This window comes from Hippoglossus stenolepis, chromosome 8 (genome assembly GCF_022539355.2).
Source record: "Hippoglossus stenolepis isolate QCI-W04-F060 chromosome 8, HSTE1.2, whole genome shotgun sequence".
NCBI lineage: Eukaryota > Metazoa > Chordata > Actinopteri > Pleuronectiformes > Pleuronectidae > Hippoglossus > Hippoglossus stenolepis.
Genome location: NC_061490.1, coordinates 25,373,543 through 25,399,569, shown reverse-complemented (window position 1 = coordinate 25,399,569; position 26,027 = coordinate 25,373,543). Strand labels below are relative to the sequence as shown.

The window sequence follows — 26,027 nt, the reverse complement described above, 5'->3', positions numbered from 1 at the left end:
GGAATGCATCAGCTTTTTAATGTATCTGCATTCATATGTAGATGGTTGTTAATGGAGATTAACCAAAATGTCAGCAGGACCAAAAACACCAACAAAAGTGTGTTGTGTAGGTGAAAAGATTGAGTCCTGTGATAAAGGAAACTCGTGTCTTGGCCTGGATATATGAACGTAACTTGGCACACAGCGATGTAAGAGCTCCTTCGTTTCTACTGTGAGTATGAAGCACAGAGGGGGCTCGACTGCCAGTGGGAAATGAGTTCATCACCTTTATCTGCGTTGCAATAAGCTGCGTGAACCCACTGATTCTGGTGTGAAAGAGTCAATTAGATCCAAGAGCTGTTGCTGCTCAGGCCCGACGCCGGTGACGATGTGCTGTAAACAACGCTGAACTTTTGAAAGCTGAAACGTATACGTCATGTTCCTCCCTCCCGCTGCTCAACCCTCGCCTGAATGTCCCGGAGATGATCCTGCTGCGTTCTTCATGTGTGAGATACCTTCATGTCTGAGAACGTCTCAATAAGATCAATTCAATAATGACGCATCGCCTCTTAATATTACCTCCTGGAGAAGAGAGTGAGAGTCGTATCCACAGGCAGGACATGTGTCACCCCCCCGACACAGATGTGATGTTAGAGTCTGATCACTGACGCAGATAAACGACTCTTCAGAGGGAGTAATAGTCACGATTAGCTGAGGTTGCAACTGGGTTTTGAGCTTTGAAACAGGGCGAGCCGCGACATAACAAAAAAAAAATCTCTCCCCGCGGCTTCTTGAACCCTGCTCAATTATATGATAATCATCTTTTTACTCCGGCTCCTCAGAAAGGTTCCTATTTTGGTTTTAATTAAGATACAGAGAGAGAGAGAGAGTGGGAGAGAGCAGATAAGGCCTCACCAGCAGCTTCCCCGCAAACCGACGAGTTGGAATGGTCCAGATTCTGAATCAGTGCCCTGTTGGAAGAGAATAGAGCGGACAAATTAGCAGCAGAGAATAGTTTCACAAAAAAAGCGGCTTATGAGCCTCCACGTCCACCTGCTGCTCCTCGCAGATGAAAACACGCAGACACGGCTCATTAAGCAGAGAATCACAGGCTCATTACAGCACATCTCTTTAAATTGGAAATGCACAGTTTCTGTCTCAGAGCAATTTACTAACGGGGAAATAAGCAATCACGGCCCCACATTCATCTTGTTGTGATTGTGTTGATCGTGATGCTTTTTCTCGGAGCCGCAGTTTCTTTGGAGTTTAAAGCAAGTTTCACCACCTCGGGGGCCCGGTGATTTTCAGCCGGAGCATAAAGCTTCGTTTCTGTAATTGCAGATTTGTGCTGCAGATCCGATTGCTACTGATCCTGACTCTGCTGAAGAGGGCCCTCTCCTCTCCCGTCCGCCCGTGGAGGGAAAAAACAGACAGACAGCGGCCAATAGCTCTGCAGTGGTGACATCATATCTAATCATACCCGGTCGTGGCGTTGTATCCAGGCGGGATGGCGATGCACTTCCTCCTGGCCTTGTCCCAGCCGCAATACGGATCCCGGGAAAGGATGCACTCCCTGCATGTGTCGCCATAGCGACGGCAGTCAGCCAGCTGCAGTCGCTGGACCTCCATCGCCGTGCCGACATACAGATGTCCCTGAGGAAAAGGAGATGCACCACGGGATGTGGACTCGGTATTACTGGAGTAAATCAACCTCTGCTCTGTTATTACTGAAAACCTGGTCACTTTTCTGACGGTTTCCTCACAGAGCTGATGTCTGTAGCATGAAGGAGAGAAAGGTATTTAATATCTTATAAAGACGAGTGTCAGTAATGGGAACTGAGGTATTTAATAACCTTATTCATTCATGAGAACCAGGTCGAGAAAACCTGAGCCATTTATCTTTGAAATGAAAATTCACAATTTGTAGGGATTATATTACAGAGAAAGAGGAGTTCGGATCGCTACGACTTTAAAATGCTGCTTTTGATTTTTAAAGCACTGAATTGGGGTCAAATACATTTTCTGATCTGCTGCTACGTGATGAACCGTCTGATCTCGGACCCACAGTCACAACTGGAACCTGGAGAAGCAGCGTTTCATCAGAACAAACCATGGATGAAATGTGCTTTTAGAATAAAATCTAATCTCTTAAACAAACGCTCCCTTCCTCCCTGGTTGTGATCCAGTCTGGTACAACTACAACAATCTACAGTTTAATTAATCTTCTGCACACATCTGAAGTTGCGCCCGCAGCGTTTCTCAGCCTTGTTTAAACTCTGATGTAATATTTATCGTGACAGCCAGGATGTAACTGAAATCTGCCTCCACCACGTTTTTCCTCTTACCTTCTGGGCGTCGATGGCCATGTTTAGAACGGGGCCCTCATTGTGAAACAGGGAGTACTGAGATATGATGAAGACCCCCTCGCTGGAGTGGAGAACCTTGAGAACTTTGCCTTGTTCTGTGGAAACAAAAGGAGAAGATGCAGTGAGGGATGGATCCCAGTTCTGAGCGTCGTTTAAACTCACCTGGAAGTGAACACACTCATAATCTTCTGAGCCATAAAGGTCAACATTTGTACGTTCTGGTGTTTTCATGAATTCACAGTTTCTCACTTGGACAGTTTCCACCCTTGAGGGCCGGAGGAAAAACAGAAGACTGGAGCTTTAGAGATTTTTTGGAACATGCGCCTGTGAAGACGGAGCTGCTCTGCAAAGATAAAATACTACGAGTGGCCTTGTTTAACCTCAGTGGACGGAGCCAAAACCACAGAACTGATGAATACAACACAGGGAGCCTGTTTCTGGGGATGGGGGGGGGGCGGTCAGGATGGTGAGATCTGCACAAATTCATGTTCCGCTGTGGAAATCAAGAACCTTTTGGGATTCTGGGTCAATTTTGGTTCAATTACAGAACATCAGAGCTGAATCTCTGCTGCTGACAGAACTAATGAAGGATTCAGCTTCTCTGAACTTTTGCTCTGGCCTCCAGCTGAGTTCATTTCCATAGCAACAGCAGATGAGCGCCGTTTGACATCAGGGGAAAAAAGCGATTCCCAATAAACTGGGTTGAATATTTGAAGTATAGTATTAAATCTTACTAACTGAGCGAAGAGGACAACTGCTCTGGGGCCGGAAAACATCCAGGGCCTCAGAGGTTCAGGGTCTAATGCTCCTCAGCTGGTTTGTAGTCAAAGTATCTGGGAACACGCACCACTGCTTCTTCCTGGATTCATTTGTGTTTAATAGATTTACCAACCAGCAGCGTGATGTTCCCCAGAGGGACTGAACAACCAGAGGTTAGAGGTTGGAAGGAAGGAAGAAGTGTTGTTATTTGATGTGTACTTAGACTTTTTTATTTTGTCCCATGTCCCGTCCACTAACATGGAGGAGTTTATGGCTTTCAAGACGGTTTGGCTTCTCTTTTGCGGAGCTCTCAAGTCGTCCATCTTTTCTATGGTTTTGTGCATTTCCACGTTTTCACTTGCTCTGCCTTCCTCGTTTGTTTTTAAGTGTCTCAGTTGGTGAAAAGGTTTTTCTACCCTCGCTCCTCGCTCTCTCCCTTCAGCGATCTGACTCCTCTCTCTCCAAACGATGACCTGAGGGATGTAATGGCTCCCAGCAGAGAGACGTTCTAACTTGTCACATCCAACACTGTTTTACTTCTCCCGCTGTGGGAATGTGATGACAGTGATATCTTTTAATCTGGCACCTTCACTTCCTGCTCCCTCCACGAGGAGCTTTCTCATTTGTAATTAGGTTGGAAGGCTCTCGCTGTCACGTAGACTTCTATTGTCCTGAAACTGCCTCGTGTCTTTTATCCCAATAAACTTCAAATCTTTTTCTCTCCGCAGTCAAAGATAACGTTCCCCATTTATCCAGTTTATTCTCATACGATTGTTTGATCCTGTCTGCAGCTATTTTCAGCTCTTAAGTCAAAAGAGTTCATCAGCACAGAGATGGCAGCAGCACATTCTGAGCAGAGAGAGGGAGGTGACGCTGCTGAACTCGTGTAGCGTCTCCTGAGTGAATCTGTTCATAGTTTATTTATCCTCCGTGCACATAATCTTTCACAGTAAACACCTTCGCTTCTACCTTCTTATGCACGTTCCGATTGGCTAAAAGCTTTTTCCACTGAAGGCCAACAACCTTTAACCTTCTGCTGAAGATTGGAACTAACGAGCACTGTTTTCCTCCTCTAACCTCAACATTAACACGGAGTGGAAGCCGCTCACGTCCTCGGGTCTTATTTTCTCAGCTGGGCGGCTTCTCGCTCTGGCTCCATAACCTTTAAGCTTCTGTCACCTCGAACGTCCCAGTGTACGAAAAAGGAAATAACTTCTGATCTTGAGCATAAAGTCGGCTTTGAACAAGCGCTCTGACATTTCCTCGGTCCCTGAGGGAAGCTTTCTGCTGCATCGCCTTCATGAGTGAATCGGCCCGAGCGGCTCCACGCTGTCCGATGGTCAGTCAGCGAGGGGGTTAGGTGGTGAAAAGACGTCTTTCACAGCTGCTCGTTCTTTTGTTCGATCTACGACTTTCCTCAACTGCTCCAGTTTCTCCTCTGCTCTCTAAGGTCCACAGCCCTTCATACGTCCTGCAGCGTTTGTCTAAGTGAATCTTTAGAGCCCTGACTCGACATGATCACAGCCGGACGTCTTGGGGCTTTTGAACCAACACATATTCTTCTTCTTGGCCAACTGAGTAAAAAAAGCACCGGAGGACTTGATGATTTAAAAAGAAGAAGAAGAAAATGATGATTTATAAGTGTTTCCTTTGACATGATGGTTTTTAATGGTGGAGTAAAAGAACACAGATACTTTTACTCGTGTTCAAGATCCATTTTTAACAGAAAATATAAGATAACTATAGAATTAATTCCTTTTTATCTTTTGTGTGTTAATTTGAGCAAATTAGCATTTAGTGGAAATGAATCCTCACAAAGATGCGAAGTAGAATTTCTAGAGACCAAAAATGTATATGACTCTAACCAACCGTCCTGCATCACCAGTAACACCAGGTCAAACCAGATGTGTTTTACTTGGGGAACCATGGTCTCTGTGTAAGAATCACTGCACAGCTACGAGTGCGTGATGAGTTATCGAGCAGTGTTCTAACGGCTCACAGTGAATTCCGCTGTCTGCCTTGTTTCCAACACGACACACATTGAAGACGATGGTTATTAGATGCATGTGTTCTGCTGAATTATTGTCTGGCTGGTGATCAAGAGACGGAGAAATGAATTTAGTCAAATCCGGCAGCGTTCTGTGTCTCACAGTGGAAGATCCACCAGAACCAGTTTGACAGGTTAGAAACTGTTATGTTTACACAGAGCTTGAAGGAGACCATACTGGATCCCCCACCCTGCTAAATCCCACTTCATCCTCCCGGGTGTGTGGCAAAGCTATTAAGCTAATTAGGACTCTACCCTGTCAGTTTGTTGGAGGTCAACACTGTGACGTGAGTTCATCCAGCCTCCAAAATACAGTTCATCATTTTGTCAGACGACTGTGGCTGGAATAAACAAGATCTGTGCCTGTGAGTGAGGAGAATGAAACGAGCGGAAATGATATGAATAATGATCTCTACCTTCACAACAGCCGCCATCAAGGTGCATATCACCCGACAGTCTCCTCGAGAGAAGCGTTAAAACGCCAAAACGTGTCAAAAATTCAGACCAATCAAACAAAAACCAACAGAACTGCTGGAGAACAGAACCAGACGAAGGAGACCTGAGGGGGGGAAGTAGATATTTGGCTCTAACAGTTTTTTTCGCATGTGAAGCAGTTTGTGTGACGTTGTGCGTTTGTGTGACGTTGCACAATGTTTCGTCTCAAATATTGAAACGGTAACACAAACCACAGCGAACGGGACAAAGACACCAGAGTTCGTTTGAAGTGCACTTAATAGATTAGGAGTGAATGCAAGCTTTTGCTAATCCTCAACCCAGGGAGCCCTTCATGGATATTTATTATTTGAGCACTCAGAATGATATTGACCCTCCGGGGCACCCGTACTAATATTATCCCCTTTTACCTTCTCTGCTCAAGGATTTACAGTGTGGTCTCCGAGCTGAAAGATATTTATTGGAATTTCCATCGCTCAGAAGAGACTAATGTTCCACGGTTACCCATAAAGCATCTGCTTCGATTTCACCGGCTGTGTCCGAAATCACTCGCTGATCACTATTTAGTGATTGCCCCATTTTATAGTGGTGTCCCAATGTTAACTGAAGTTTTTTTATACCCTATAAAGTGCACTTATTGTTTCCCACAATGCATCGTGGAAACTTGGTGCACAACCGATGGTCAATAACCGAACAATATATACCATCATGCATTGCGCTCGCGGCGGAACAGACGAGAGGAGCGAGGGCAGAGCGTCACAAACCGGAGAAGTTTATTTCTACATTTAAAGATGATCATTCAATGTTTCTTTTACCATAAAGTATAACTACTAAGTGTAAAATACACATTAAACATTAACAGTGTGATTTTTGTTGTTGTTCATCACAATCCTGAGACGATGACGTCATTAGCGTTGCAGAGAAAACGCACCGAGCAGCGTCCGATAAGCATATTCTTCTTTTCCCCTGGAGCTCACTATAAACAGTATTTCTCTATATGGTTATTTGACTTCCTAGTGAGTGAGAAAGTGGGTGATGTCTAGTGGGTGATGTCTAGTGGGTGATGTCTAGTGGGTGATGTCTAGTGGGTGATGTCGGACTCAGCCCCCGTCTCTGGTCACGAGCTGGACCCCGGCTTTCTCCTCCTGCTCCTCTGATTGGTTGAGACCCTTCTAATGCAGCTATCCATCCCGATGAGCCGTCTTATCTGACTGCCTCACTCACTGGAGATTGGATTATTTAAAAGGAGGCGGCTTCTCTCCGTCACTTGCAGAGATACGTGAGCATCTTTGAAATTAATTACACAGATTGATGAGCTCGAGTTGTTAAAAGCTCGTGAATATTTATAGCCGGCGTCCTCAAGTGAAGGTGATGCAGAAGTGATGAGGCTGAAAAAGGGATGTGATCCAACCAGAGTGGCTCAGTATGTTTCTCTTCATAAATCACGAGCCCAAAATATTAAGGACTAATGGTCGACATGTGTTTTTCAAAATGCTGCAACATGTTTGAATAAAATAAAAGAGGGGGGAACAGCCACACCTCCAGAGCAACCTGTTCCTCTGACCTGAAGACAACTGCTACTCAAACTGCTCCAGTTTCTCCTCAGGCCACTGGAGGCCTGTGGCCGCTCATCCTCTCCCTCCGTTAGTGACACAGTTAGCAAAGCCCACAGCGAGAGGCCATCGTTCTCAACACTACATTGTGTGTTTCTTCTCATTTGCTAAAAACAGACACAGGCCCAGAAAAAGCCCGATGAGTGACAGGCACATATCCACAGCCTCAGCGAGGAGCTGTGCTCGGAGAGATGACACCCGCTCGTCTGTCGGCGGACCTCGGGGTGCAGAGACGCCCGCACCGGCATATGACTTGCGATGGTTGCCATAGTAATCTCCCTCAGGCACAAGGCAATTTTTGGAGTAAGTGCTGTGTGCACCAGCAGCGTCTCAGTATTGCTGCTTTGATCAAATCCAAACAGTTTCGTGAAAGTCAGGCACCGTTTAAATGGGTTTTGAGCAAAACTCATTTCGACCGTGTGTCCGTTTTTCCTCATTTTCTACTTTTCAGTGCTTAAATTAACAATTTGTTTGTTTCAGCCGTTTGACTTGTTCTGTATTTTATTGGTTTTTAGCCAATTTAAAGGATTTAGCAACACAAGTCTTGTTGTTGCTATTATGGCCATGATATATTTTGGTGATTAAAACTTATTTGCTTGGATCCAGGAACAACTTTGCTGCAGGGGAGCTGTCAGACCATCAGTTGCAAGTGCTCACATGCATTTTTCCATATCGACAATAAATCAGTATCTTTTAGACGGTTAAAAGGTTAAAGTAAAGACGGAAGTGAAGGCTGCTCAGGTTGTGTGCTGCTAAATCCCTGTAGTTCACTATGTGTCGGGGCTACAGTGGCTAAAGAGAAACCACGTGTGCTGCTTGTGTTTCCTCCAACATGTTTCTGACGCAGGTAGAGACATTTGAGAGTGAAGACAACTCCTGAGCACAGAGAACCGGCCGACATCCCAACAGCTGATTGAACACAACCTGCACCCACCTGTTCCGAGGTACAGGACGCTGTAGTGCTCGTCGTTGACCGCCAGCACGATGTCCGCCACAGCGTGCGTGATCTGGTCGTCGGTGGGCAGGTCCAGAGGAGACACGCCCACGGGCCGGATGACGTCCTCGATTTCCGGGTGGTACCTGATAATCCCCAGGTTCTTGATGTCATTGTGACCGGCTGTCGCGTTTTTGCGAACACACTGAGAAGAGAAGTGAAGCGAGACTTGAATAAACACAACGCCCCCGGACAAAGCTCAAAATTGCTTCTTTATTATTAACTCAGACTTTTTTTTTTAAATAGCACTTCAATCTTTTTCTCTTCTGAAACAAAACGCTGACTCATGCAGTTTCATATTTGTTTTTGCTGTGATAAATAATAACTTGTTCTCACCATTCCAGGGCGACTGCCGACGAATGAGCTGCTGTAGCCCTTCAGTTTGCTCGTGGCGAAGGCCTGGTCAATATCTTCAATGGAGTAGGCGCAGATCACGGTTCTGCCCCTGAACAATGACAACAACAGTGATTACAACCCCAGTGAAAGCAGGAGAAGTGGTTGAGGAGGGACATTCAGGGTAACGGCTTCAAATTATAGGTCGACTCTGGGCCCTAAAACCGGACATATTTACAATCCCTTCAGCCTAGTTTCCCTCCAGAAAGTGAAATATCGCCAACAACTCGGTTCAGCCTCCCATTTTCCCCCTCGTTTTGGGAGCATTCTCGAGCTTGGATCCAGTCCGAGCTCACCATGCGTTGGAGAACAGGCCGTACAAGACCCCGGCCCTCTTGTCCTGCGCCGTCAGCACCACGGCCTGCTTCAAGTTGTTGTACTGCTGCTGAGTGTTGCCTGAGCCGCACATCATCCGAGCCTTCATGAAGGTCGTCCACGAGTCGGCCAGCAGAGCTTTGATGCCTCCTTCGTCCACCTGGAGAAAACACACAACAACTTCACAACTGTAAAAAACCTACAGCGAAGCCAGAACGGTAGTTTGTGAGAAATGATCTGAAATGATGAAATGATCCGACACTGGATACCAGGACTCTCCCTCGCTCTTGAATCTGCCTACGACAACTTCTAAAGCTTTTAAAATGTGACACATCAATCCAGAGACGAGCTAAAGAACTTGAAAATCCACGGACGGGTTTTCCTCACACTTGGAATGGACGGGCATCTCCAGATGATTCACCTTTTGGAGCTTGGGTCAAGGTCAAAGCTCAAGGTCAAAGCCGACGTTGATAAGATAATTATTCCCTCTCCAATAAACTTAATTTGTAATTAATTTTCAAGAAGTAAATCCTACAAAAGTTATACTATATAGTTGATATAGAGCAGGAAGAGTGTTCAGGAAAAGTATAAAATAACCTGGTTGAACATGTTTCATCTTCTGGCAGAACTTTGGGGATTTGTTCAAACTTTGAAGCATCCGATCTTTTGCTTCATCTCACGAGCAATTCACTTAAAAGCAGCTGTTTTCTTTTGAGGCATCAAACTCGTACAAAAAACCTCCAGGCGTCTGAAAACGAGTCCGATGAAACTGTCTCAGCAAGTTGCCTTTGATCGCACAGCTCAAGATGAGTAATGAGAGTTTGCACGAGCAGAAGCAAGATTTTAACTACCAACTTTAACTCAAGACCTGGATTTAACCATATTTAGAAATCTTTACCGTGCAGAGTCGACCGATGCGAGCTCGGTACGGCTCCTCGTCCACTCTGGCCGTCTTGTTGAGCTCACTGAAGAAGAAGTAGATCTCCTCCTTGTCCTTGAGCGCAGACGGAATAATGGCGGCACCGGCAAACTGAGGATCTGTGCGAGGAGATTCAAACAGATCCGGTGAGATACTGTCCTTGTTTTTCTTTCTATCTTCTCGTATAATCTTATTCAATGATCGCAGTTCATGTACAGTATCATTTAGAGAAGTGCTGTGAATATTAAACTGAATATAAATAGGATATTGTGAGAAAACATCAAGAAAAAAGAAAACGACTGATCAAATTTCTGATTTACATTTTACAGGCTGTAAATAAAAATGACCCAAACCATAAAAACCATGACGGTGAATGCACCGCTCCCCGTGATGGTGATTTACTGTGAGTATCACCCACCATCTCCATATTCATTAGTCTAAACCTGCAACGCTCTCTGCGTGACTCCCGTCCTCCTACTCACTCAGCAGCCAAATGTTCTCGGTCTTCAGGAGCTTCTGGGGACCAAACGTTCGGCGGATTGCGCCGGCGTGACCTCCCACCGACGACATCGCGGAATACAGACTCCCATCTGAGAGGAGCGGGGAGGAGGAGGAGGAGGGTGAACAGTGGGCAGAAAAAGAGAAAGGCAGACAGTGAGCGTGATGGACGGGAACAAGGGTTCAGAGGGAGAGGAATAGAGATTGGGGTGACACAGAGCAGGGCTGACTGAAGACGGAGGAGAGGAGGACACAGGGAGAACATTAAACACACAGACGGACAGAGGGAATCTGCCTGTGGCCCAGGAGGGCGCAGACTGAATAAAGAAGCAGCGGAGGAAAACGAGGGCAAGAGCAAAGAAGACATCAAGGCTGAATAGCTGCCTGCATCGATGAGCAGCCACCAATCACCCTGTTCTTACAACGCTGTTAGAGCTCGTTCTCCGCAGAGATGCAGAGAGGAAACTGTTTCAAACCGTGGCAGCACCATCTTAATTAGCACTGATTGTTATTAGAATGCTGCTCAATTCGAAGGAGCGGGCGGCTCGTTGCCTCGGGAATCGATCGCCGTCTTGCAAAAAAGCATCCGGCAGCGCAAGCTAACCTCTCTCCTTTTATTTCTGAGCGTCTCTACAAACAGTCCATCTGCATTAGGTGCCTCAACAAACACCGCCCGCCCCTCGTCGTGCACTGTGACGACCGAAAGGTTGGTTTGATTTGAGACATCTTTGTTTAGTTGATGAAGCCGTGCAGTTGCTCAGTAATCACTCAATTAGAAGTTCCATCCCGCGCGGAGAGGAGGCACGAAGGTCTCACCTAGTGAATCAAACCCCAAACGGATAAGGAGCTGAATTAGGACGTTTTTCCAGCATAGACGGTGCAAATGATCACCTTAATGTGGCAAAATACACTGATCAAGTTGGCTTGATATTATAAAAGTTATTCCACTTGGAGAAAACCTTGAAGAAGCAGAAAACAAACGATGCCTCTTATGGCTTCTCAGACAGTCGGTGACGTGTGGCTGTTGAAATGTGTCCAGATATTGAGTTGTCTGAGACGTATAGTTCCCATGTTCCTCCACTCCTGCAGGGAGAAGACAAAACCTGCAGGGCATACACATGATGCATGATCGTATTTTAAAGAATCGCTTGTCTGATTCAAAACCACCGGGACTTTAAAACGAGAATCAGCGAGTTGAAGAGTGAAGCTGAAACTGTAGATCAGTTAAAAACCAGAGTTTATCTCCAATATTCAGCAGGAAACTGTTAAAACATGAAGTATTCTGAACAGAGTTTGGTGGATTTGTGGGCGCTGTTCCTCAGTTAAAGTTGTGTTGTGTTGCTTTAGAGGACGTTGGTTTTTTTGTGGCCTCGTACGAAAAAACATTTCACACTTCTTCCATCGTCTCTTTTCCCTTTTGCATTGAAAAGTCTGTGAACTTCTGTCTGAATTCGTTTGTGTTTGTGCCGTCAGTTGCATCGCAGATATTCTAGTAACGTTTCCCTGTGTTGTTTCATGTGAGTGGCAGATGGTGGACTTTTGCGCATTTGGCACCGTGGTTGGTGTGAATCCCTGGTGATGTTGCACTTGACAAATCACACGTATGATCTGCAAAAGCACGAGAATAAAGTCAGAGTAACTGGATCTGTTGGATCTGTTGCTGATGGTTCCTCTGTTTGTGGGGTTTGTGGGGGGGGTGGTCGGAGATAACGGTGGGGGCTGGTCCGTTCAGGATTAAAATCCCCAGTGACCCAAGTGAGACTGTAATATTCTTTCAAAAGCTGACATTTATGTAACTCAGCAATGATTTAGTACTTTAAAAAATACAAATTCAAGTTTAGCAATCACTCATATATACAAAAAAGAGACATAAGAGAAAAGAGGTGATGTTTGAGGTCTTGTTGAAGGTAGAGCACATACTGATTAATTAAAATCTGCTGAAACATCTATCATGTGGAGGACTGGCTCTTTAGTGGGCTGAAGTGCTTTAGATAACAGCATCGACTCATTTGCAAGTTATGAATAGAGAGTGATCAGGACAGACGGCTCCGGGGAACTCGGGGCTCACAAGTGTCGCTCGGCTGCTCCTGACACAAATGAGCAAAGGTAATATTCAGAGTTGAAGGTGGTGAAAATCCTGGCTGGGCTGTTCGATGCTGCTTTTTGTTGCTCTGTCATCTGTTCACTGCAGTTTCACGATGTTTATACTGCAGCCGTGTCACTGACGTTATGTCCTCTGCAATGTGAAACCACCAAACGTTAAGGTTAAGGTTAAACGCTTGATTTTCAACACAGAGGGTATCGATGACACGACGTCTCCAGTTGCTTGTTCTGGATTAAAAAGGTCTTTTCCTTCACCGACATTAAATCGTGAAGAATGTGGAGATTCTAACTGTATTTCTATTTCCTCTCAGATAATGACAGCCATGCACTTTAGCTGGTGTATGTGTCACCTGCAGGCAGGCTGATGGACTTCTGGGACGGGTAGGGCGGCGAGATTTCAGAGGCCGACGCGATCTGCCCGTTGCCCTGGACGTCCGTTAGCACAGAGTCATTTACCTGCGGAGGGAAGAGAGACGTTTTAAATCCAGTTTATTACAAGAGTCTTTATGCACAACACATACTTACAAGGTGTTATTCTAATTTCAACTCATCACCAGGGGGCATAGCTTCATTACTGAGTGAAAAACAACTTCACAGACCTCATCTAAACCGTGAGAAGAAAGTTGGCAAATAAATAAATAAACACAAAGAGCAATTAATCTGGAGATTGTTCAGGCTTGAGGTGAAGCAGCCGCGGCAGCACACCATCAAAGTGGAACCCAACACAAGGCAGCGTTTCAAGGAGCTGATCTTAAGAATCTCTCACCAGCATCCAGCACCTCGGGCTCCCGGCGTTCGTTCCGCACGCGATGAATGTGTCGTTTACTTTCTGAATGACTGTGATGAAGTTATCACACTCCAGCTGCGAGAGAAAAGAGAGCACGAGTGAGACAAAGGCAAAAGGGACAAAGGCAGAAAATGAAGTGGAAACAGGACGGGGTTGGGTTGCAGGAAAAATCCACACAGATTGGGAGAGGGATTAAAAAGATGCAGAGGGACAGAGAGGCAAATAAGGAGGGGGATGGAGGGTGTGTGGAGGAGCGATTAGAGAGGACGAGACTGCACAAAGGGAAAGACGAGACAAAGCCAAGACCCAGGGATTGAGAAAACCAAGGTGGAATAGAGGGATAGAGAAACAAAGCGAGATTACAACACAAAAAAAACCCCACTGAGTGAAAAGCAGGATTGTTCCGAGAGGAGAGAGGTTTTGAGAAAACGCAGTGAAAAGTGTTGGCAGACGGCACGGACGAGGTTTAGCACTGTAAGACTTAATATACATCCGTTACTCATTGAGCCCAGACTGCTTTCCCCAGGACATCACTGAGCGGAGCGTGAAAATGAATACTAAGTGCAACCTTAAGGGTAAATCCTGGGCGCAGGTAGCGGCAGTGCTCGTGTTGTAAAGTGCACCTTTAACACAACCGTACAAAGTGCTTCAAAGACAAACAATCAAATCGTGGATCTCGATGGAAAACGGTAGCTGAACACATCACTAAATCCAAAAAGCTGCACCAGAGCTTGTGTAAGTGTGTGGGTGGACGTGTAGGAGGGAAGGTGGGCAGAGGAGTCCTATTTATTTTATTCTGTTTATGCAAGTTTGAATGTTCTTTCTTCGTATACTTGAGCAAGACTTTCAGTTTTGGACATTTTTTCGCAGTCCAGGCCGCGTCAGGGGCTCGATGAGAAGAATTAGGGTCAAGTTGAGGTTTTCAGACGGACATTTTCTATCCAGAAGCTCTCGGGGCTTCTAAAGTACAGTGCAGAATAAATTACCGACAGAGAATCAATAAGAATTACATCTATAGCTGAGTCTCAATCGTTCAGAGGCTGCATTTGAAGATTAGTCTGTCCCACAGGCTTCTTCAAACGCCTCCTTCCATTTCCAAGCTACGAAGGATCCAATGGGCGGATCCCTCTTGCACCAACGTGTCCTACCTGAGCAGAACACGGTGCAAGAGTGGGTCAAGCTTTATGCAAAATAGGCAAAGTCCTCTGAAGTATGCAACCCCTCAATTGGAATAGTTGTGGACTTATACAAACGGGAAGGACAAGTACTTTTAAAGTTTCATATGTCTCATTTGGGTTTGGCCCTCACAGTCTACCCCCCCCCAATCCAAGGGGCCCCTGGATTGGGACTCCGCTCATTTCTAGTGACTGTACAGCTTCAGAATCCTCCGGTATCAACATTCTTACTGAGCCTTTAAACAACAGCTGATATATATATATTTGAATCTCTCGAGACATTATGCAACTGTTCACATTGGCTGTGTGCTGCCCTGCTCCTTAGGAATGTAACTGCAAAGAAGCTCAACTGTAAAATCAGCGGTGTTTCGTCACATGTCTCCGTCGCTGATCTCATCCTTAAAGCCTGACGGACATTAAGGGTGAGGACTTGTAGTTTTAAAGTCAGATTTACCTTTTGCATTTGCCGTTTGTGTATCTTCTTGTTAGTTCAGCTTTAAACACCTTTGCGTGCTCTGGACGAGCTCGAGCTGAGGAGAACAGACAGTTACCCAACACTGAGCCTTGGGGATGGTTGGAAATACCATCAGTGTGTCAGCTCAGGTGTTCTCTGCTTCCTCCTGTTGACCTCCTGTCTCCAGCTCACATTCTGTGTCTGTCTCTCACTGAAGGACGCTGCCTCGCATCCTTCATTCTCCTTCCAAGCAGCATTTGCTTTACTGGGGAAGATTTACTGCTTGGTTCTCATTTTGCACCATCTGCCGCTGCCAGACTCTCTGGAACCTGCAGCGCCGTTTGTGCAGAGAAGAATCTGCCGTCTACGCTGTTTCATAACCACAGTAACACACATGCACACGACTCTGCTGGGTTTCAGCTTAGACACGGTCGACCACGCTGAGGTGGTGGTCCAAATCCGAGAACAGGATTCCCACCGACATAAGCAGTCGTCTCTCTTTTTCTTTTTAAAGCTCTCATATCCCGCTTCTCTTAAAAGGAGTCTACACATAACACAATTCTAGAGAAGGAGAATTTAATATTGAAGGAAATAATGAATTCATGCATCAATGTTCAAAAGATGAGGGTCATGCAGAAGCAGGCTATCAAGCAATGAAGAGCCATCGACCAAATTACGCTACTGAATTAAAATGAGTCATAGAGTGACATTGAAAACACTTCAATGAAAATGAAGATAGAAAATGGGCCCTTAAAACTTTACACCCTGATGAAGAGCCCAGTCCAGAAGATGAATCTGGACCTGGGTGAATTTCTGCATGTCTGATGTCTGCAGTGAACACAACGCCTGTGATACGTTAATCGTTCCACTGCGTCAAATCAAAGAGGACGATGTCTGAGGGCATTAAAAAGGGACTTTGGCAAAAAGTAGCTGGAGGGGCATCGAACCAAAACGATGGAGAGTTTAAGAGGGTTCTCACTAAATTGTTGTTGCTGTTGACTCATGGAATCAGAAAGTCTCGGGGGCCCCGGTTGATCGCCTGCCTTGCCCGTCGTGGCACAATGGCCCCCTGGCACATGCAGCTGCAGACCCGAACCAGGAAGAGGCCAAGAGAGCAACTTCATTTCAGTTTTATATCTCGAAAATGTTGTTGCAGCATTCCTCTCTGTTTTTAGCATAGGTAGCATGAGTTAGCTCAGAGTCTTTGGCTTTGTATTAAACAGCAAAACCTGATTTCACAAATCTGAGCTACATGTGAATATAGTTAGATTCCAAAAAGTTAAATATTACGTAAATCCTCATTTAAACACACAGAGATTCTGGTTTTGTTTGTTCCCGGCTGTAGAAAATAGAAAGTTATTTATCTTTCTTCTCTTTTTCTTTTGCTATTAAGCAAATGCAAAATTTGACCCTGAGTATAAAAGGAGAATTAGTTTCAGTGATGCAGTTAATTTCTTGTCATTATACAACTGCATCAAAGTTGATGAGGAAATTATTCATCGGTGTCAAATTATTAATAATGGTTTTGGGGGGATTCAAAGTGCAGCCTTTTAAAAGACATCAGATTATCCTGCAAAGGCCCAACACTTCCTTTCATTTGAATTTCTTTATTTTCTTTAAATTAGTATTAAGCTGCTTTTCACAACATCAACCTTCTGACGATTTAAACACTCGGTTGATAAATCCTCTCTGTGGAACCTCGAGGAATTATTCATTGAAATTACCCACAGCTCACTCGTCTGGATAATGTACGATGTTTGTTTTCAAGATAAATCCGTCTCCTGTGTAATTTGATCTCATCTGCATCAATTAGCATTTTGTATGTTTTTATTTGTTACCTCCGCTAAGGAGGTTGTGTTTCCAGCCCCGTCTCCAGGATTACACAAAAAACTGCACAACGGATTCCAACTAAATTTAGTGGAAGTATGGGACACGTGTCGGGAAAGAACAAGGTGTGGGACTGGTTCTCCTCGTCTGTCCCACCACCTCCACTGGGTCATGGGGGAATCCAGAACCGAGCTGAACCTCCTAATCCGTCTTCAGGAGCGCCCCCTGCAGTCTCCTCAGCACATGCAGTCAGCTCGGACTCTTCTTATAAAGTGAACGATCAGTTCAGGTACTTATGATGAGTCACTATCTCCATGTCCATTCCCTGGATATTCAGAGAAGGTCCAGGAATCGGGATCAGGAAGGAAAATGGTATCGGACCATCTGAAAATCAGACATATGGAGGACTGACATCTATGAGTCTCTGCAATTTGGTGCAGCTTCATTGGATTGACTGCAGATGATGATGATGGTAATGAGGGACAGGATGATGATGATGAGGAGGAGGAGGAGGAGGAGGTGGAGGAGGTTAATGCCTTGCACCGCTGATGGAGGTGCTGACAGTGAAGATGTGCTTCTACCTCGAGTGGCGCAGCCTTTGCCTTGCAGGTGTCGATCGCAGTCTGATCGGAAGCCGCTGGGATCTGTGGGAGGAACAACGGTTTAGTTTGTGCCAAGTTCTCTCACACAGTTTGGTTTCAGCATGAAAACAGTGACCCTGCTGAAACACAGAGAAGCATCCATCCTCTGAGCCAACACCACTCTGTGATTCCTGCATTCGCTCAGTTTGTCGTTTAACATTCCCTGATATTCATTTCTACAATCCTCTAAACATCGGCCTTTTCTATACATTTAAAAATGTACATCCGGCAGTGTAACACACACGTATATACACCAAACTGCTCTGAACGTTCAGTTTCCATCGTTTTATCTGCTGATGTCAGTTCATCATTGTTCAAACCATCAAGCATCTTGAGCAGTGAGCACCATCACAGGTATTAACTGCAGCCCAGCGTCTGTACAACCAAGCAGAATAACATTTTACAAGGTCAACATTTGTTTCCTCACAGCAGAGGTTTTCCACTTCAGCTGGCACTGAGCTGCGTTTCCCACACCTTGTGATTGAAAGTATAAATCCACTGTTGTGACATCGTCATAAACATCCATCATATTCTGACTCAGATTAAGGTTTGAAAGCATAAAGATGGATTTATGAAGCTGCCACTTCTAATAAAGGATGTTCTGCTACTTTCAGGTCCTCAACACTCAGATTGCAATCAAGACTCGACTGTTTGAAACGTCTCTAGGTCACGACATTTTTATATATAAGAAAACACCCACTAATCAAAGGTGCTGCTGCTGGAGTCACAACATAAATAACTCAGCTTTCCAACGAGACACATTTCAGCCAAAACTTAAGGCCGAAGTTATTGCTTAAATAATAAATATCTCCCTCTGCAATTGTTGAATGTCAACACAAAGCTTAAGAGTTAAAAAAATGGTTGTTTCTTGGTTTTTATTCTTCCCTAAACACTTGAAATAACAAGCTGACAAGACGTCACAAACAAACCATTAAACAGTAAAATACTCTCAATGCCAAACACATCACCCGTCACTGTTTTTCCACCCGTCGTCGTCGTCAAAGAAAACCAAAGCTGCAATCATCTCAAATCATGAGGCGTAAAGCTGTAATCTGACTGAAACAGCAGGTTTACTGGGTCTTTAATTTGTTAGGTGAGTCGGTGCTGACAGTGTGGACCACACGCTGTGGAAGCCTGAGCCTGTGTTGACATCATTAGCTCAGTGAAAGTTTTCTCTCCTCACAGAGGAAGAGCTGCAGCTTCATTAATGTATGCATGACCCGGCCTCCTCACTGGATCTCCGCTGCACCGAGGGTCAGCAGCGGGTCGGTCGTCTCATCTCTGCACATCCTCTGATTCACGGCGTCGCCCTCACAGCAGGGGGGGGGGGACCATGTTTGTTATTTTAAAGTTTAGTTTAACTTTCTTTAGTAGAGAGTTATCTCAGATTTAAGCACACAGCACATTACATCTCATTTTACATCAGACCCACACAGGTGGACCGTTTAAATTGTTCTCAAAATCCTTCCTTCCATTTCCTTCCATCTCAGGCGTTCGACACACTCCCCACCTCCGCCTGATTGGATAAAGTCCTACATTTACAGTCCACCTCCCAATTGGGATGTTCCAGATGTGGGAGGAACCAAATCCGACGCAAGAACCACCTCATCTGCATCCTTTCAATTCAAAGAAGCAGCGTTGCATATGAACCATTTGAAAGAAATATACAAATCTCTATCTACAAAATTAATTACGGCACAAACACAAGATCTCAGAGGAAAGTGGTTGATATTTATCATAAAGAAACAGATTTCATCACCCACTTTATCTGTACTCAGTCAGTCAACAGACATGAAACCAGGCGAGTTGTTGACCCTGTGACGGGTCTTTAATTCTGGTTCGAGTCTTCAACCTTCTGCTCGCTGCCGCCCATTTTACCAAGCAGCATAATTCTTCAGCCTTTCCAAACATTGATTAGCTGCCAAAGTGGTTTCTGAAGTGGGCCGACTTGAAAACTTGGCAGCGTTTAGTTTGTGGTTGGTGGCTTCTCTCGACACGGCAGCAGCAGCAGCAGAGTGGATTCACAGTTTTTTAAAAAGGGCCGTCTGCCGCTGAGAGATTCAGTCCCTTTTAAAAACATCCCACTGAAGCTCAGAGTCATCCAGGTCTGTTAAAAGTAGAGCGTACCTGCAGGTCGCGGACCCCTCTGTCACTGAACGTCAGCACGTAGATCATCGCCTGGCCGCCCACGTACAGCGTGTCACTTCCCTCCGGATGGTACATGCTGATGTAGTTCTCAGGTTTGTTGAAGTGGAACCTGGACGGCTCTGTGGGTTGGAAGAGAAGATATTAGAGGAATAATCAAAAGCTTGAGTTCACAGATCTTTAATTTTAAAACCAGGAGGGTGCTCATGCTCATAGAGTGGAGACACAATCACGGAAGGTCAATGCATGAAGGTAAAAGTGATTCAAGAAGATGATCCATCTTGAATCGAGAGTCTCGGAGCCCTGATGGGAAAGAGCCTCGTTTACATTTACTCTGCCGATACAGGAGCTTTATCTGGAGCAGTCCGTTCACCAAACCCCCCGCTCTGACGTAACTGACCTTTGTTGTTTTAGATCAAACCTACACAACAACTGTGCCTCCGTCCAGGATCTGGCTCGAGTGGTCGAGGGAAAGTGCGTCTGGTGGAAACTTATCTCTGAATGTCACTGGGATCATGTGACGGTGAATCCGCCTCCAGACGACTGAATCAGCCGTCCAGTCAGAGTCACACGTTCCTACACTGCAACTGTGCTCGTACTCAGAAATACAATCACATGTCAGAACATGAACTTGAAGACACAAACTTAAAAAAATGAATGTTAAGTATTTATAAGCTTCAGGCTTTTTAATGGGGCAGTTGTCTTTTTCTTTCATTTGGTCGCTTTGTCCTCCAGAGACATTTATTGGAATTAACTTCCATTTCAGACAAGTATTTTTTTTAGCAGTACTAATAATAATAATAAACTTTATTGATATGGCACTCTCTTGATTAGAATTTAATGTGGCACAGATCGTGGTTTTAGGGAACAACTGAAAGATTTCGTATGTTTTTTATGTGGATATAAAATCTTCCATCTTCATTTACTCTGACCTTGTAACATAAATACTGACGCTTACAATAATGATGAAGTTTTACCTTTTATAATGAATCCAGGATTATTATGCAGAGATATTGAAAAGGCCAGATTTAAAAAATTAAAAGGGCAGTTGACTAAAAAGAACCTCGGCCACATAGGCATAAAAAAAATGAGTAACACAAAAATAAAAAAGACAGAAACCACCTCCTTGTTTTTCTGGCAACGGATGATAATAATGTTTAAAATCATTTTCTGCAGACACTTCATGAGCATATGATAAAGAACTATCTCCGAACGAATGATGTTTTCACTTGATGTTTCAGTAGAATTAAACTAATGATGACTAAATTCCTCATACCTGAAATAAAAAAGGAATCCAGTCTGACAGCAGGGCCGGGATGGAGTGATGATCACTGGTACAGGTTGCTACCCAACCAACTAAGTTTCTATGGAAACAGGGGCCGCTGTTATTGGCTTGAATCTAATTGATGAAGCTTTTTACTTGTCATATATCAGGGGAAGCAAATGGAAAATCTGTGTGGCTGATGTCTGAGGTACGACTTCACGTACATTATCTTCACTTTGCTGCGTGACGATGATGAAGAGGAGTCGTCTGTAGCTGCAGAGCCAGCCACTGAGAGACTGATATGAATATTTGCTTTGGCAGATCTTCACAGCCCGAGGAAGCTGCTGTTGATTCAGCGACAGAGAAAAGGTTCATCTCCTGTTAGACGCTCAAAGAAAGTCAGGAACAAAAGATGAACAGAAATCGTTGCCTCGTGCTGAAATCCACACGAGTTGGGAGAACTTGAGTATTGTGACAAATCAAAAACCCTAATTACATGTGGCATTAAAAAACATTCTGGGGTCATTGGAGAACAATCTGATAAAATACAGATGTAAACGCACCCAGGACACAATCGGTTCCGGAGCACCTCTGGAGGTATTAGATCAAATTTTGCGGCTCTGCTGCTTCTTCACCACACCGGTCCATCTCATGCTCCATCTTCCCTTCACTCGTGAACCAGACCCAGAGAAACTTCTTCACTTGGGGAGGAACTCCAACCCTGAGTGAGCAATCCACCGTTTTCCAGCAGAGAACCTCGGACTCAGAGGTTTCATCCCGACTGCTTCAAACTTGGCTGCAAACCGTCCCAGTGTGGACTGGAGGTCACGGCCTCATGAAGCAGAAAGAACCACATCATCCCGAGTTAAACACCCTCCTCACTACGGCTGCGTCTTGAAATCTGGAATCCTCGGCACAAAGGTTTTCTATATCTCCTTTGTAAATCTTTCCAGGTTCTATTGATTTCGAGGATGACACATTCATAATTTAGTTTTGAGTGGGCTCCCATTGTGTTAGTCCCACTAATCTCAGTGCTACCAAAATACTGGCAACAAGGCAGTGAGCAAGTTAACATGGACGCTAACACAGAATGTGTTTTGATGAGTCACAGAAAATGTGACACACAAGTTTCATTGACTGGAAGAATCTATGAATGTGTCCAAAGGTAAGCTCCATCCCACTAAGTCTGAACTGGACGTCATGTCCCAGAGACTCAGACTGGTCAGACGATTTGAAAATCTCCAGTGGAACAGAAGGTGCAGACATGTTGAGAAATGTCTTTTCTCCCTGTGTCCGATTCTTTGTTTCTTTTACACTAAGACACTTAATCATTGCTTCTGGGCGAAAAGCCTTGAATTTTCAAAAGGTCAGCTTTTCAGTAACCAAGAAAAACGGCCTTGTTCTCCAGCTTGTTTTCACAAAAGAAGAAACTAAGACTTCATTAAAGTCGGAGAGGTCCTTCACCCTCAGAGGAGCGTGTAATCCTGCAAACACGTCCGCTGACCGAGTGTGAAAAAACAAAGTCCTAATTGCACAAAATGTGCTCATTAGAGAAAAGCAAAGCACAGATGTTATTATAACGGTTTTCAGTTGTAGATGAGTAAAGAATTATGGACGGTGAAAAACCTGCTTTAGGAAACAAACAGCAGCAGCAAGTAATTCGTCAGCTGCTGTTTTATTTACATGAGATCATTCACTGTAAAGTTGTTGTTTTAGAGCGACCCTGAGGTTCTCCGCTACCGACATGACAAGAAAATTCCATCAGACTCATGGAACAGTTTCTGTATTGATGCGTTCGGGCCTCAGACCGACTGCTGCTGCCCACTGGAGGATAACTGGGTCGATTTGGAGTCTGATCGATTCATCCCAACGATCGCAGAAGTGTTTCTGATCGATTATCTGGCCGAAGGATCCTGTAGTGTGGCGGGTTCACACACATAATCTTAATGTCACTGGCTGAACTGGAGCCTCAATGAATTTGAATTGTAAATGTCAAAAACACTTAGTTAATTACGTTATGTTCTATGAAAGTAACAGCGATTGGGCGACTGAGCAGAAACCCACAGTAGCTAACGAGAGCTAATGTCCACCTCAACATTTGTTTATTTTCTGAAGTCACGTACGATCACAGGAGGTTTTGTGAGTTGTTCAAACACAAAGATGAAGAACTGGTTACCTCGGTCGACACGTCTGTGGTCTAAGGTTTGAGCAGCAGGCATAAGAGAGAGGAAACACAGACGATGGCTGAACTTTGGCAAAATGTTCCGATGTTTTGGACGCAGCTGCAGATGTGAAACTAGCCTGAAGGTTTGCTGTTGTGTCCCTGGCTTTTATTCTCATTATCTCGTTTGTTGCAGCTGTTTCCATGTCCCTCACATTTCTGTCTTCTTGTCTCTGATGGATTTTCTCTGATAGTCTCACTTTGCCTTTCTCTGCCTTTTGATGTCGCTGTAAAAGTAATGAACACTAAACACACACTTTCGTTTCCTCTCGCCACATTCATCCCCAAATCCTACAAATCCTAATCTTAATGGTGTCCCTTTGAAAAGTAAAAAACTCACAAGACATTTTTCTTTACTCACGTTTACTTAGTGCAACTAGAATGTCACTCAGCAGAGCTCATATCTACGTTACTTCCGCTAGCATCGCCACTTCCTGTAGAGGACTTTAAGGCTAAAAACACGGTGTAAATGACCTCGTTTCCAGTTGAATATGAACGTCGGGGCTTGCAGACACTTGGATGACACCACAGGAGCAGAATGGAGGCATGTTATGTTTTATCTGTTGTTTTATTACGTCTGAAGCTTTGTTGGTGAACTATCCCTTTAACCAAGTGAGGAGCCGGGCCCTGTCTGTGGTGCTGAAACAGCCTCAGCTCCTCAAGGCTTCATCAGTCTGGAGCTGATGGAGTGTGTGTGTGCATGTGTGTGTGTGTGTGTGTGTGTGTGTGTGTGTGTGTGTGTGTGTGTGTGTGTGTGTGTGTGTGTGTGTGTGTGTGTGTGTGTGTGTGTGTGTGTGGTCCAGGTATTACTCATGTTATTGGGACTTAAAATCTGGTACCCATTAAAGTGAGGACAGGTTTTAAGTTAGGCTATGGTAGAATTTATGTTAAATTAAGGGTAAGGGATAAGATCAGGCGATTAGTAATGTGTGCATGTGTTTGTGTGTGTGTGTGTGTGTGTGTGTGTGTGTGTGTGTGTGTGTGTGTGTGTGTGTGTGTTTGTCCTAACAGGCATGTATAGCCATAACCGTGGAATTGTGTATCAGCCCCTTTGATTGATATGACACGCACGTACGGGCCGTCATCTTGTACCGTGTTCATCCGGGGGGAGGGGGAGGGATACAGAAACGGAGAGGTTGACACACACACGCACACACACGCACACACACACACGCACATTATTGATTGCTGAATACATTAGAGGACTGTGTGAGGTGTAAATACGCGTGAGTGGAATAGATAACTAGGAGCCTTGGAATTTTCCATTCATGGCTCCCCCTTCCTTTCATCCTCTCCCCTCTGCCTGTATATGCGTGTATTCGTGTATTCGTGTATTTGTGTATTTATGGCGGCCCTGAAGCGACCCCCTCTCTCCCCCCGGAGCAGGACTCCTGCTGCAGTGCACAGCATCTGCCTCCTCCCGCATTGCAGCTCCGCACAGAGGGCGCCTCGGTGGAGGAATCCGCCTCCACAGAGTCATATATCTGGGTGATGTGTGAAGGCCACCGCCTAGCTCCGTGCTCGGGGTGAACGTGACGCCATGTCCCCCAAGCTGCTTCCTAAAAGAGCGGCTGCGCTGCTACTGCGCTGCTCGGTGCGCATGCATGGAGGTGCGGGATGTGGAGGGACGTGCGCCAATTAGAGCCCGAGTGTCCTGATCTGCAAGACTTGCAAGCGCACGAGCCTGCAGTCAAGTTGTCTCAGAAACACAGAGAAGCCACGAGTTGCACAAATCACATCCGGATGATCCCGACGAACGAGCTAACTGCAGAATAATCAGGTCAAACCCAGATGTTGGCTCAGACATGATGCAGCAGGACGAGTTTTCCTCCAGATGCTCATCCTGGTAGATGCTGTGAACATGTGGGGGGGGGGGCCTGAGTGGTCGGTGCGCGTAATTTACTACTCGGTGAGTGAGTGGGGGGAGGGAGGGAGGGCGGGCGGTGTTTTTAAGAAATGAATCCAGAAGTGAGGTGTTTATCTGCGCGTGTTTGTGCGTCGGTTCATAATCAGAAGAATAAACCAAAAAGAAATGGCTGCATCGCCTCATGACTGAAGTGTCACTCTGCTCATCCATCATCCATCATCCATCCTCCAACACACACTTCACTACGGATGGATCAAACATCTGGCTGACTGACTCGTGATGAAACCATGACATGATATCAGAGACAGAAACAGCAGCGTCCTACCTTGCACAACAAATTTCAGCCGAGGTGACTTTCCGGCGGTAACCGCGGCGAAGAGGCAGAGCAGGACGAGCGACTTCATCTTCCTCCAGGCGCTGTCGCGTTGCAATAAATATATCAACCGAAGGCAGCAGCTCACAACCCCCCCTCTCCACAAAACAAAGATATCCTCCTTCCTCTTCCCGTGCAGCCTCCTGTTCGCTCCCTCCCGTTCCGCTGCGTCCCGGATCTGTGCCACCGACCGACCGACCGACTGACCGACTGCTGCTGCTGCTGCTGTGTCCCGGTCCTGTCTTGTCCGTGTGCTCCGCCGGCTGCTCAGTCTGGAGAAGTCGGGGGTGTCAGGCTCCACCTCGGAAACAAAAGGCAAAGGGGAGGGGGGGGGGAGGGGGTGTGTGGAGCTTCAGCAGGGGCGCAGATACGAGGAGTGGGATTGCAAAATAATAAAAAATCCCCAGATCTGGATTACAATCACAGACGTGAGGGGATTACGCGTCAAACCTGTTGCTATTAGACACATTTTGTTTTTTTCACATGTATCTGTGTATCTGTCTGCACCTTTAAAACCACGACACTCATCTGATCCTCGTCTGGTTTCCACTCTGCATCTCTGAGCATCATTTTATCTGCCAATTTAATCTGGTGCATCCTCTGCCTGTTGGAAAACGTCTCTAATCTGCTCTATACGCCAACGACATCCGTTGCATATCAATGTTGCATTTGCAACAACATTTACTCCTGTTCCATCAAATTTGTGAGAAGCTGCCGGGGCCTGAAGGAACATCTCACGTGTCATGTTTACTCCCACGAACCCTCGTACCAGCAGCCAGTGATGCTGTCGCCCCGGCAGCTGCCTCCACAGTCATAAAGTCTAACGTCTAATCA

The 26,027-nt window shown here is 45.4% G+C and overlaps 1 protein-coding gene across 1 annotated transcript in view; it reads right to left on the bottom strand.

The window, feature by feature from the left end:
* Window positions 1-25,479, bottom strand: part of si:ch211-113g11.6 (uncharacterized protein LOC559008 homolog) — a 30,658-nt gene extending 5,179 nt beyond the window's left edge. The window contains exons 1-13 of the mRNA XM_035164666.2: window positions 25,146-25,479; window positions 19,451-19,590; window positions 17,264-17,326; window positions 13,206-13,301; window positions 12,790-12,895; window positions 10,321-10,428; window positions 9,818-9,957; window positions 8,901-9,079; window positions 8,548-8,656; window positions 8,152-8,356; window positions 2,325-2,440; window positions 1,460-1,632; window positions 895-950 (exon numbers count right to left, since the gene is read on the bottom strand). Of these exons, the coding sequence (XP_035020557.1) occupies window positions 895-950; window positions 1,460-1,632; window positions 2,325-2,440; window positions 8,152-8,356; window positions 8,548-8,656; window positions 8,901-9,079; window positions 9,818-9,957; window positions 10,321-10,428; window positions 12,790-12,895; window positions 13,206-13,301; window positions 17,264-17,326; window positions 19,451-19,590; window positions 25,146-25,224 (1,570 nt within the window). The 5' untranslated portion in view covers window positions 25,225-25,479. The remainder of the gene's footprint in view (window positions 1-894; window positions 951-1,459; window positions 1,633-2,324; window positions 2,441-8,151; window positions 8,357-8,547; window positions 8,657-8,900; window positions 9,080-9,817; window positions 9,958-10,320; window positions 10,429-12,789; window positions 12,896-13,205; window positions 13,302-17,263; window positions 17,327-19,450; window positions 19,591-25,145) is intronic.
* Window positions 25,480-26,027: the final 548 nt, after the last annotated feature.